This window comes from Hippoglossus hippoglossus, chromosome 8 (genome assembly GCF_009819705.1).
Source record: "Hippoglossus hippoglossus isolate fHipHip1 chromosome 8, fHipHip1.pri, whole genome shotgun sequence".
Classification (NCBI taxonomy): Eukaryota; Metazoa; Chordata; class Actinopteri; order Pleuronectiformes; family Pleuronectidae; genus Hippoglossus; species Hippoglossus hippoglossus.
Window position 1 is genome coordinate 1,707,530 of NC_047158.1, and position 13,723 is coordinate 1,721,252.

At 44.8% G+C, this 13,723-nt stretch overlaps 1 protein-coding gene across 4 annotated transcripts; it reads left to right on the forward strand.

Annotated features, from left to right (window-relative positions):
- The first annotated feature begins 572 nt into the window (after window positions 1-572).
- cog1 (component of oligomeric golgi complex 1) lies at window positions 573-12,672 on the forward strand. Of its 4 annotated transcripts, none has more exons than XM_034592330.1 (16): window positions 573-967; window positions 1,253-1,506; window positions 1,632-1,813; window positions 1,886-2,062; window positions 2,741-2,897; window positions 4,437-4,647; window positions 4,783-5,146; window positions 6,208-6,671; window positions 8,271-8,417; window positions 8,504-8,665; window positions 9,150-9,274; window positions 10,501-10,609; window positions 10,768-10,877; window positions 11,524-11,605; window positions 11,775-11,810; window positions 11,895-12,671. In XM_034592330.1, exons 1-15 carry the CDS (start codon window positions 662-664, stop codon window positions 11,781-11,783), a joined length of 2,859 nt encoding a protein of 952 aa, XP_034448221.1. In that variant the 5' UTR covers window positions 573-661; the 3' UTR covers window positions 11,784-11,810; window positions 11,895-12,671. The 4 variants fall into 4 exon arrangements, with proteins under 4 accessions (XP_034448221.1, XP_034448220.1, XP_034448218.1 ...); XM_034592329.1 differs by having other exon boundaries at window positions 11,775-11,798; window positions 12,450-12,589; XM_034592327.1 differs by lacking the exon at window positions 11,775-11,810 and having other exon boundaries at window positions 574-967; window positions 12,450-12,672.
- The last annotated feature ends 1,051 nt before the right edge of the window (window positions 12,673-13,723 follow it).

Here is a 13,723-nt window from a genome sequence, read left to right on the forward strand (position 1 = left end):
TAATCATTGTTCAGATAATTCCACAGTTTCACTCGATAAACAGAAATACACATCTGCCTTAATGCGGTGCATATGGATGAAATCAGACTTCTATCCTCATCGTTTCATAGGAATAAAAACATCTTTAAATATTTTTAAGTCAACTAAATATGTGGCTTGATGAACAGTCGGCTGGTTTGTTCTCTTGCATTGACCTTGTTTATAAGTCGTATTCCTGTAAACTCCTAAACACTACACCTGATACAGAAGTGTGTGTTCTTATATTGTTGTTTTTACTTTGGTCTTTCTCATGTTGTATGTTTCTTTGAGTTTAGAACGTGAAAGATTAATTTGGTTGTGCATTATTTCCCCTGAGCACTTGTGACGTTGACCTTTCATATTATGTTTCTTTAAAATAAAAAAATAAAATAAATCTGAATGACGTCATGTTATGCCTCTACGGCTTGGAATCATTTGATTGGCTCAGCAGTGTGGGTGGGCGGCACCAGGCCTGTGCGGAAACGCTCGCTGACTGACAGCTGTGGTAACTAATGAACACATCATACTCCGCTGTCGTCACACTTTTACCTACGTGGAAGCAGGAAGGGAACTTCCTCTCGGTCTTCCGGGTTGTTGGAGTCCCTGCAGCGGCTCTTGTTGTTGTTGTTGCGGCGGCGGAGCGATGTCCGAGGATCCTGCGCTGTCCCTCCGGGTGTCGGAGATCACACACCCGGCGGGTCTGTTCGAGCGCTACAACACCGAGGAGATCCGCCGCATCGAGCGCAAGGTCCGCGGGGAGATCGAGCAGAAGAAGGAGGAGCTGAGGCAGATGGTCGGGGAGCGCTACCGGGACCTGATCGACGCCGCCGACACCATCGGAGAGATGAGGGAGTGCTCGGAGAGCGTGGTCCGGTCCGTCCAGGACATGCACCGGTACTGCCACAGCCTGAAGCAAGGCACCGCCGATGTGAGCAGCTGCAGACAGGAGGTGAACACTTAACTGGAATAACTTGATCTGATTCAAAGCACAGAGAGGATCACCAGACCCCATTTAGAAAAGTCACATTTCAAGACTAGAGAAGTGATGCATAAATACAGACCATTTAATCTGACCTGAAATTCACTCATCAAATGCATTATTATAAAACTGTACATCACTATGTTGTCTTGTGTGTGCAATTATGTCACTGCTAATCTGTCATCTTTAATTCAAGACACACACGTTATCTAAAGTCGTTGTAGTCTGCTATATAAATATGTGTGTGTGTTGTAGAGCCAGAAGCAGTGGCTGTGGCAGGAGAAGTTCTACATCATGTCCTCCCAGATAAAGCTCCTCTTGGAGATCCCAGAGCGCATCTGGAGCGCCATGGAGGCGTCCCAGTACCTCCAGGCCACTCAGCTCTACCTGCTGTGTTGCCACCTGCACAGCCTGCTGCAGCTGGAGACTGCGACAGCGGGCCACTACAGCCCTGTCCTGGCCCGCTTCCCCATTCTGGTGCGGCAGGTGGCCACCACCGGACACTTCAGGTACCGGATGTCTTCTTACTCGTGTCTTTGGGAAGACACATGTTCAGGGATTTGTGGTTCTGAAGAAGAATCTCCACATGTGAAAGTGACGTCATAGTTTCAGTAAGCAGCTCGTCTTCCTGCAGGTCCACCATTCTGCTGGACAGCAGGTCTCTGCTGCGGGGCCGGGTGGTGTCAGACCAAGCGATCGCTGAGGCCCTGGTGTCTACCATGCTGCTGGAGGACAGCTCACCACGCCAGGCCCTGGCGGACTTCTTGCTGGCCCGGAAAGCCTCTATCCATCAACTGCTCAACCAACCACAGCATGGTATTCTACCATTTGCAATATGCAGTAAATGTAAATGTGAATCAGTTCATGACCATGTGTATTTCTGTCCAGGTGCGGGGATCAAGGCCCAGGTGTGCAGCTTGGTGGAGCTGCTGGTCACCACTCTGTTCCAGGCCTACGCCGTCTTCTACCTGCCCCCAGAGGGAAACCCCAGGCCAGGGGACGGAGCCCTGAGCTGTGGCATGCTCTTCTCTATCCTGGAGAACGTTACCTCAACCAGCCCTGCAGGTAAATAGCATGGACTTCCTGGATGCTTGGAAATGTTTTAGTTATTTCCTTACTCAGAGTGAGAAGAGTAAGAGTAACCACATCAGACTGGAGTGGTCCATTTCGATCGAGACTGTTTTAGCTCTTCTTCTTCCTGTATTTTCGAGCTTTTGTCATAGGCAGTACTCGTCTTAGCCATAACATATATATTGTTATGTTCAGGATAATTCAATTATTAATAATGCCTGTATATGGTTAACAGACTGTGCTCATCGCTGTAGCTTAACAAACAAAGCACTTTATGGTTGGCCTTATTCACCAAGACGGCAGAGCTGCCATGCAAGCAGCTGAGACACTTCAACACGTGGACTTTCCAAATGGTATTGGAACATAACAAACACAAATACAGTTTTATTTCAAATTGTTGGTGATGCTCACAAACCATCATTCAACGTTAGAATCCTGCTGAGATTGGATTTGCTACATCTGTAACTGTTTTCAAATCTCTTTTTATTGTTGTTTTATCCTTTTGTGAAGCACTTCGTAACTTTGTTAAGAAAAGCGCTGTACAAGTAAAGCTTGTTAATATTATTATTCATAGTTTTATATATGAAGCATAAAAATCTGTAGTTAAAGAAAAATGTGTTTTCAAGGCTTCTGATACAAAGTCTCCTCTGTTGATCTCCTCTCGCCGCTCAGCTAAAGTCAGGAAGGTGCTGCAGGAAGAGACGAGTACTGGCAGCTGGTTCAAGTACCTGCCTCCCTCCATCACTGATTTCCAGCCCGCCCTCCGCACCCTGGCCCAGCCAATCCAGAGAGAGCAGCTCCGGGACACACTGCAGCAGTGGATCAATACGTAAGGAAGCTGCTTGTCTTTCTTTATATCAGCTGCTTCCTGTGTCTCAGGTGTTTGACATGCATGTCGCACAGAATCCCACAGAGACACTGAGGACAGTTGTTTTCCTCATCACGCAGGAAGCATCAGTCAGACGCCTGCTCCAGCCTGTTCTGACATACATGCATCGTTAACGAAGGCAATGAATAGGATACAACTTTCAGTTTTCGATCGCTGTCTCTCTTATGCAGCTTCGCAGATTCATTCGCAGCCTCTGTGATGACTTTACATTCACATGCAATAGCCTTTATTAAACTCAGCAGCATAGAGAAGCAGATCTTTACTCCACTTGTCCTCCGTTCTCAGGTTAATGCAAACTCACCACTTCATTTATGTTCAACTGTTGATAAACTCAGTATAACGTAGAGTCATTCCATCAGTGCATCAGAGCCGTGTCATAACTAATCATTCGTTCAAAAATGACTTTCAATAATTACCACTCTTAAGCTGTTGTTCATAAACCTCAACACATCCTGCACAGAGGTTTCAGGGGTTTTACAAACACACTGATGACAACACTGTGGAAAGTGTCTGTTACCGTCATTGTTGTAGTTTCAGGAGGCGCTGAGAACACGGCACACCTTCCTTCACGGACACTTTCATTTTGTGTCAACACGAGGGAGCAAAAAGAGGGAGAGACAGCACAGAAGGAGCAGAGGCCCAGAATCTACTGTAGCCGCCCTAGCATTGCTATCATTTACTGTTGACCTACTTGCTGTATGTGGATACGGTGTGTTAAGCAAAGAGAGAGAAAGAGAAAGTTGCTGCAGATTGTGGAAATCATGCTCTCCCTCACAAGTCAGCTTCACCTCTGTCACTGACAGTGGGGACATACCCTGGGCATACTTAATAAATGAGCATAGCTTAACAACAAAATAACAACATTTTAAGCTTGTCAAGTGTAAAAATACGTCTCCGGAGAATTGGGTCCAGACTCTTTCCGCACTTTTTTTACAAATGCATAACCCAGGAGGGGTTCTCTGCTCAGAAGCTTTCACAACAGCAACACATTCTCCGCAGCATTCAGGAGAGGGGTGGTACAGTGGGCAGAGCCAGGATTTTTCACTTGGAGATATTTCTTTTCTTTAAGTTTTTTTTTTCATTTGTCCATTGCGTGTTTGAAGTGCCATCAACCGCACTCGCTTGCGGTGAATCCATCGGATGATCTCCTGCTGTTCTATCTGCGAACTTTATGCTAGGGGTCCAGGCGGAGAAAGTCTGGAAAGAGGTTCTCAATCGAGCATTTGCGTTCACACATACACCTCCGCAGTGTAGTAAAGGTCATTTAATCCGCCCAGTGTTTGTTTTAACCTGACATTGATTTGTCTGTGCTTTTATCTGACAGTTTAGAAAATTTGGCAAATATTTAGGTTTTGTTTATTGATTGAATAAGGCTTGTTCAAATGTGGGGAAAAAATTACTTAAACCCTAAACTAATTATCTCAACTGTCTCTGATTAATTCTCTGTTGATAGCTGATCAATGCCTCCTCTGTTCTCAGGTGTAAGGAGGACATTTGCCATGGCGTTGGCAGCCTACTTGTCTATGTCAAGAGCCTGAAGGGGCTGGCGGCCATCAGAGACGCTGTGTGGGACCTCCTGTCCACCGAATCAATCAGTCAGCACTGGAGCACTGTGTGCCAGCGGCTTCTGGAGCGCCCCCTGGCTGTCTGGGAGGACTTCCTCCAACTGCTCTTCCTTCAGCGCCTGCAGGTTGGTGCTTGTCCAGTCTCATATTTCGGCCCTTTTGTTTTAATCAGTCTTGCCACACTGACAGCCTGCCTGCTGACGTGGTAAAAAAGGTACATATTTAATCACTCCAGTGATTCCTTCCTCTCATTTCTCAAGGCCATCACCAAAGAAGAAACTGAGGCCATCTCAACGAGTTCTGTCCAGCTCCTTACCTCAGCTGTGAGGGACCTGGAGGGCCAGACCACCCAAACCTCTGTGGGCACCAACCCTGGCTCTGTCCGCCGGGCACAGTACGAGGTAGACGTGGCATCCTTCCTGTGGTCAGAGTCTCCAGGAGACCTGCTGAGTGATGCAGGTTGGATCAATGTGACCCAGCGGGGGCAGCAGCATCAGAGGAGTGGCCTGGCCATGAAGACCCAGGCCCTGACACCTTGTGTTCAGAACTTCTGCTCTTCCATGGATGCAAAGCTGAAGGCCAGGCTGGATGACCTCCAGCACTACCTTCCCTCCCAGGATACAGGTGGGTGCAGTTCAGACTGCGCTGGCGTGTGCCAGTCTGTTCAAGCCAGTGCAACGTTCACACAGGCGTATTGTCAGTCCTAACCCAGACTTGTATAAAACATAATGCTGCATTTTGACCAAAAAGTTCCTAGAGCTTTTAGTCCAAGGAACCTTTTTCAAGGAGCTAAAAGGTTCCTGCAGATAGTTGTTTGTCTGCGTTTCCACCATGATAAAGACCAGAGGAGGTGAGGGGTCAGCATTTGTCAAATCATCCCACTTTTGGGATAGTTTGGCTGACTACTGGCTGAACTATCACAGATAAAAATGAAATTTGGCATGCTGTTTGGTCACATGAGAAACATATGGAACCAAATGTTTATGTGTCTGGGATCCTAATTAAGGGAGATTTGGACTAACAAAGCTTGACCTGTTTGGGAGGACTCTGTGACTTTGACTAATTGCATCTCCCTTAAAGGGATAGTTCACAGGAAATAACAAAATTCCCTAATTATCCTAACCCATACCACATCCTTCCACTAGGTTAAATGGAAATCAGTTGTGTAGATTTTGGCTAATCCTGTTAATTAACAAACAAACACTGATGAAAACATAAACTCTAGACTAAGAACAGCCTATTTTTGGTGACAATTATTCACCGTGTCTAAAGGTAGTGCTACAGCATTTTAATACATTTTAGAAAATAAAAATCCATCCTCTGAAGAGCATGAATAGTAAAATGAAATATCCATCTGCCCTTTTAGATTCAGTTGTTTTGCCTGGCAGGAGGAGACAGCTCACCCTCTGGGCACCATGAAAGTCTCCAATAATATCCAGCTGTCGGTTTCCAAACATCTTGTCATGGACAAAATTGTTGGTGATGGAAAATGTTGAGAGTAGTGGTCAGGAAAATGATGAAATGTATTTGTCCTCTTTGTCGGGTGACACTAGTTTGTTACGGTTACTTCTATCTGTACTTATACACATGTGGTTTAAAAATAATGTAGCCTAATGATTTGGGAAAGTGAAAGTGTTTGTTTTAGATAGTGAATAGTACTAAATAGTGCTTAATGTTGATCTCATGCTTTGCAGGGTCTGACTCCATCTCAGTCACTGTCTCCTCCTCTGGACCTACTGAGGCCTCTTCAGCATCTTCATTTAACCGCTTCATGGACTCGCCGGCAGTGGAGGAGGCTTTACGTGAAGGCTCCCTGGCCTGTGTTCGCCACATCCTGTCCTCCATCCACTCTGAACTGGCTGCAGTCTCACCTGACCCCAGCCCCACCCGCCTCAGTTCAGTCCTTTTCATGGCCAGGCTATGCCAGTCCATGGGTGAGCTCTGCCCTAACCTGAAGCATTGCATTCTGGGGAAACAGAGCGGTGCCGAAACCACGGCCAAGGGGACCCCCAGGCAGGCGAAGAAGCTGGGCAGAGCCAGGTCCGCCACAGAGGTCAGCCCCGCCCAGGCCAAGTGGGCAGGTCTGAAGGAAGAGCTTCTCAACTGCAGCATGGAAGCCTACCGCATCTGGAGCTCCGCCCTCGCCAAGGTCAGACACAGTCAGAAATCAAGATGTATATCTGTAAAACTGTATTTGCTGCATGGAGCATAGAGGCTGATGTGTTGAGGAGCATATAAATGTAATAACATAATGTAGGGTCAGAGGGGTCATGAGCAGGAGAATTTGAGCAAAGTTGATTCTTTTCAAACAGTTTATGTTCTGGTCTGGTCATTAAATCCATCCTGTATGATCTGATCAGGGGTGGTCCGCTCCAAGTTCAGGTCTGTGAACACACCTAAGATACATTCAGATCATTGAGATCTGATCCCTCATATTCAGATGTGGTTCTGGGACACGTGTGGTCACATTGTTTTAGCTGCATGAGCACAGCTAATGTGTCCTGGGCCTCACACAAGGACAGTCTACTCAGCAGCTGACGTCTTCTGACCCGCTAGCGTCTCATAATTAACCCAAAGTATTTATACACAACAATACATTGTTTTAGTTTTTTTTCCTGTTTCAAATAAGTAAAATCTTGAGAGCAGATCATTGAGTCTCTCAGCCCCCCACTATCTCTATTTCTCTCTCTTTCTCTCTTTCTTTTTTTCCCTGGCTACGTCCTCACTACTACATTTTAGTTTCAAAACGCATCACTCCTTCTAGGTTTTGACCTGCCGTACACACTATTCCGGAGGTTCTGAGCACCAAAAACGGATACGTTTGGAAACACTGTTGATCCATCACAGTTTTAAAACTCTGCGTTGTAATATAGATGAGCTAAAACAGATGACGCATCACCCACATGTGCTTCTTGATTGGTTCTTATCATCCCATTGACAACAGACAGGTCTGTTAAAGTCAGACCGGTTAAAAACATCATTTGGTCTTTGTGAACAGAAATGACATGCATGTTTATTTGGATATTGATCGGGGAAGTCAGATCTGTCATGTCAGCCATGAAGTGACAAGCTCCGAGCTGTCCACTTGTGATTGGATCACTGCAGACGGATACCAGGTCTGAAAAGGGCCAATCTAACTAAATAACCGAAGCTTAAATCTACTTAGTTCCTTTTGCTGCACTTAACATATTGAGTATAATCTGTTTGTTCAATACACAGAAATAACTTACATTCAGTCTGTAACAAAAGGGTGTCGACTGTGAGGATGTGTTTTCATGCGAACAATTTCAAATGTCTTAGAGTGTGAAACAATGGATCCAGTTTTAGTTACAAACCCACAAGTGTTTTCACCAAATCTGCTGTTCTTCTCAGCTCTACCTAGGTTTACTACAACAAAGTTAGCATGTAGGGCTGCAACAATCTAATACTTTCATTATCAATTAATATGCAGACCAATCCATTAATCTAGTTCTTGCTGACGTCACTTAATAACAGTAGGAATAAAGGAGAAAAGTCTCAGATGGAGGGATCTTTTAATTTATTTTTTAAAGAAATTACTAAAATTATTATCAGAATATTGAAAGAATAAACACATTATTTTTCTAACAAATGACTCATCAGCTAAAGTCCAGTTTATCTGTATCTTTGTATGCATCTGAGTAGCCCAAACATATATATGAATGCAGCTTTAAATAATATTGGAGTTGTTGCAGTGCCTGTGTAGTTACACTGTGTTGTGTATTGACAGGTGTTGCTGGGTAAGTTTGGCACAGTGCTGCATGCACAGTCTGCTGGTGCCATCCTGACAACAGCCACAAACTGGGAGGACCTGGAGATCCAAGAAGAGGCCGAGTCGGGGAGCAGTGTCACGTCCAAAATCCGTCTTCCAGTGCAGGTCTGCCGCTCAGCCCCTCCTCCAACACACACTGGGATTTCTGGCTCCACTTAGAGATCTGATTTGAAACGTTGTGTCTTCTGCAGCCATCTTGGTTTGTCCAGTCGCTGCTGTTCCAGCTGTGTGTGGAGGTGAACAGGGTGGGGGGTCATGCCCTGCCCCGGCCCACGCTGCAGGAGCTGCTGCAGGCCTGTCTGAATGAAGTCCTTGGTCACTACCACAGCCTCTCACAGCAGGCCCGCACCACGGTAACACACACACACACAAAACCTTGTAGTTATAGATTTAACTAAGCCAGGTCATTAATGTTTCATCTGTCTCCCATCGAATGCTGAAGGGATGTTTACTGAACCGACATGTCTGACTGGCGTCCTCGAATTCAGAAAAAACGCAATTCTAAAGAAAGTGAAAAAGTGAGGCTGGGTGGTGTCGACATGATTTTAAAGCCCCGTTCTCTTCAAGGTTGAATGTTTTTCTGATTCTGCAAAGTGGGAAACATACTGGGGCAAGAATAATCTTATGATATTTGCAAATAAATGTGATTTAGGTTTTTAGGGATATCTGCAAGTAAGTAAGACATTGAGGATTAGTGAATGAGAAGAGACCGGGAGGGCAAAGAGAAGGTGGATATCCTATCAAGGAAATGAGTAGGGAAGGCTGGTGGATAAAGACGTTTACCTGTTTCTGCACTCATTTCTCTGCTTTGTTTTCTTCTGCGCCTCCATCCTCCAGGAGGGTGTATTGCCCATGACTCAGAACAGAGCCTTGCAGCTGTTATTTGACCTTCATTACCTCAACACCACACTGGGCAGCAGGCTGGAGGAGAGCAAGAGCCCCCGATCACATCAAGACCCCAGGTATCAATCTTCATTACATTTTTATTAGTTAGTTCTCACATGCAGCTGTTTTGGTGTGTTATCTGGCTGGAGAACCCACAAGGTGACATCCTGCTCTATGGGACATGAAAGCTTCAGGTCAAAGTACATCACTCTTTAGAATGATTTCTTGCATACGTATTTCTAGAGACTATGTTATGAGTCATATTTCCAAAAAGAATATAGCTTTTTTTTTTCTGCCTCGTTTAATCTGGGTCTGAGTAGGGGGGGTTAAGAACCTTGCTCACCTCAGTGGTAATAAAGAGTGGGAGGAGACAACTGCTGGCTGCCGTTTGTATAGATCGAACCCTTTAGTGGCTCTCTAACCTTCACGCCACCACCCACGCCGATGTAGCCGCTGCAGTTTTCTATTGGGATTAGTTAGGTTTCGTTTCAGTATGTATGATACTCTCCAGCACACAGACACACAATTGCACACCTTCTAAAAATCGGAGGTTCATGCAGGTATTTTTCCTCGGAGCAGATTGGTGCGAGTTATCGTTTTGCTCCTATCTCTGCAACAGAAATGACAAGTGTGAAGTTAGCATGGGCCAAACCCAGGAGCCACGTTGATGGGAAATGTGAAATATGCCAGAATGTTCCTTAGCGCACAATACAGCAATGTGCCAATCCAGGGAGTAAGTGTTTGGACGTGTCGATAAACTTTGGATTATGCACAATAATAGTCACAATAATACAGTAACAAACATAAGGGCCTCATGGCGGCTCCTGTTGCAGGGTTCCTGTGTCAAAATCTAGACCCCTATTATTTGCATATGCATATTTATATAACAGATTTTATTCTCTGCCTTTTTTATACTTAAACAAAAAATTCTGCTGCTCAGCTCCTATGTAAATGTGGACTGTGACATAAAAGTAAGTGAAAGAAATTTCTGCCGATGCTAAGTTTTAGCGTTTCAAGGTCAGACTTTCATGTGTCACAGTTGCTTTGTTACATTAATCTTTAACACAGACGAACACAGTCTAAGAATCATAAGTGTGCAGGTAATATTGTATTCCTGGTAAAGTTTTGTCTCCATATGTCGGCACTGTGATAAGTGCACCCTGCCTCTTACCCAGTGTCAGCTGGGATTGGCTCCATTGATCCCTAAAGGATAATTAGTAAAGCTAAATGATGAAGGAATAGGTTGATTTTAAAAACGGTAGTTGAGAAAAGTATACCTGATTTGTAGTTATGTGTCTTTCAGATTTCACGAGGTCTGTGATTGGCTGGAGAGCTTCATCGACCCCTTTGACCTGGACGTGTTCACACCTCCGCTGAACGCCAACCTGAACCGCCTGTCGCAGAGGACATCGGTACTTTCATTCCTTTACCATCAAACCACACGTGCAAAAAACTGTCTACCTGTAGCGTGACGAGCATGGAAACATCAGCAGACTTCCATTCACTGTAGGTGTGAGATGAGAGATGTCAGGTCATGTTGTGAGCCATCTGCTGTGACGCTGTGTTTCAGGTGCTGCTGGGGCTGTTGACGGGCTCAGAGAAGCAGTTTTCCTCACGGAGCAGCGGCGTCAACTCCCAGGAGCCGTACAACATCCTGCCACTGGCCAGCAGCCAGATCAGGTCAGAGGTCAACGCTAGCTCCTGTCGGACATTAGTGACTCATTAATGAACACGTGAAATTAGTGACATCTGTATAATCAGCAGAAACCAACCACAGCATCACTGCTGCCGTTTTCAGACATGACCTGCAGATGAAGTCCAGAGAATTGGGTTCAGAGTTTATCGACAGTTTTCCTTTCACACATGCACAATGAGCGGGATGTTGTCAGCCGCACCTGGCTGCTCCACCTCTTTCCTGAATAATGTGGAGGATTTGTCGCTGTTGTGAACACGTCTGTGCAGAGAACCTCCTGCTGCTTGTGTGAAAGGCAAACTCTGGGTAAACCCCGGACCCAATTCTCCGTCTTTACCCGCAGGTCATGTCTAAAAAAACTGCTTAATTATCAGACATTACAGTGTTTCCCACATGGAGAAACACCAATACTTGTGGTGGGTGGCACAGTGGTTGACTATGTAAGTAACCCAGGTTATTTTCTTCAGGTGCAACTTGAAGAAATTTGATACTTGCTGCTCAGTATATGGGACGTGTTTCTTTCAGATACATTTCATGCAGTTCAAGACGGTATTCAACAATTTACTGGATTTCTGATCAGATATCCTTATTATGTCGACCTAATGCCAGCCATGTGCGTTCTGTGCTCTGCAGGTTCGGACTGCTGCCCCTCAGCATGTCCAATGTGCGCAAATCCATGTTTGTCTCCAGGAATTCTGACGCTCCAAAGAAGCTGGTGAGTAACTCAGCTGGGATCTGGTCACTGAAGCTGCTCTGAGTTTTGTTTGTTTGCATTTGTTTTGTTGTTTCATTCACTGGCATCCACAGTGTTTCTTCCTTTCTCTGTTTCATTGTTTTGTTCCACTCGGTGTAAATGTTATCTGTCACACCCTCTGCCCTCCCAGCATTTCTGAGTGCCAGAGACCCAGGCAAGTCAATCAGTGTGTGTGTGTGTGTGTGTGTGTGTGTGTGTGTGTGTGTGTGTGTGTGTGTGTGTGTGTGTGTGTGTGTGTGTGTGTGTGTGTGTGTGTGTGTGTGTGTGTGTGTGTGTGTGTGTGTGTGTGTGTGTGTGTGTGTTTAGGTTGTATCGGTAGTAGTGACTTGGTCTACCTTTGGTGCAGTTGCAGTGTGAGAGTGCTTCATTAATTGATTTAAATGATTGTTGTGGTCTGGTGGCTGGAAACTGTTCTGCTCTGTTCTCACTAATCTACAATTGTGATTTGCAAAAGTTAGGGATTATTTTGTATCTGCATGCATTGTTTCAGGTCCAGAATGCATCATGGTAAGTCAGCACTGCATTAACTGAATGAGCCTATTTTCCCTACGTAACCTGTGGGTGTCACATAGATCATCAGGTGCTGTGGGAAGCAGTTCTCCCCTCTGTGTCTGTGTGTGTGCGTGTGTGCACGTTTTTGCGGTTGTTAATTACAATATTGCAAAATCCATGTTGGAGAAATACGTGACACTGGTGAAGAAAACCGATAAACTGAAAGTGTGGTGTTGTTTGTTCTTAACTGTTACCAACAAGACAATCTTCTTAAAACCTCAGTGAACCTAAAGTGCTCTCTCTCCTCCATCAGGCTCCTCCATCCTCCACAGCGGACAGCAATGACAGCTTCAGGCCGGGCAGTCTCTTCAGACAGCTCGCTGATCAGGACGAAGACACAGCCGCTCCCTCTTTATTCAAACTCAGCTGGCTGTCTGGCATGGCCAAATAACCCCACATCACTCGAGACTCTTTAGTTGCCAGAGGCTTTGTAAACATAAATATGTATAATAAATATAATTTTTGTCTTTTGAAACTTACCCCCTCTGTGATTTAATGAATTCATGCAACTGTGAGTAAAAAGAAGCACCTCTGTGGAAATGGGTGTAGTGTGATTCAGGTAGCACGTGTGTTACGTGTGAACACAATACATCTGTCATTATCATCAGGATATGTACCACAGTCTTTTAAAATAGCTGTAATCAAACCCCTCCTCAAAAAACCCACCTTAGACCCAGAGGTTTTAGCCAATTATCGTCCGATATCTAATCTCCCCTTCCTGTCTAAAATCCTAGAAAAAGTTGTAGCCAATCAGCTGTGTGAGTTTCTCCAGGAAAATAATATATATGAAGACTTTCAGTCAGGGTTTAGAGCCAATCACAGCACAGAGACAGCCTTGGCAAAAGTCACTAATGATCTTCTAATAGCTTCAGATCAGGGGTTTGTGTCTGTCCTCGTTCTGTTAGATCTTAGTGCAGCATTTGACACAATTGACCATAATATTTTATTACAGAGACTAGAACAGTTAATTAGCATTAAAGGAACCGCCCTAAAATGGTTTAAATCCTATTTTTCAGACCGCTCCCAATTCGTGCAAATTAATGATGAGTCATCTGTGCGCACCAAAGTTAACCATGGTGTTCCACAAGGCTCTGTGCTCGGCCCAATTTTATTCTCATTATATATGCTTCCACTTGGAAACATTATCAGGACACACTCTGTAAATTTCCACTGCTATGCGGATGACACCCAGTTATACTTGTCAATAAAACCTGAACAAAGTAATCAAATAACTAAACTCCAAGCATGTCTCAAGGACATAAAAACCTGGATGACCCGCAATTTTCTCTTATTAAACTCAGATAAAACAGAGGTTCTAATACTTGGCCCTAAACACCTTAGAGATACATTATCTAACGATATAGCTGCGCTAGACGACATTGCCCTTGCTTCCAATGAAACAGTCAGGAACTTGGGAGTGATCTTCGATCCTGATTTATCCTTTAATTCTCACTTAAAACTAATTTCTAGGACAGCCTTTTTTCACTTGCGTAATATCTCCAAAATCAGACATGTCCTTTCTCAAAA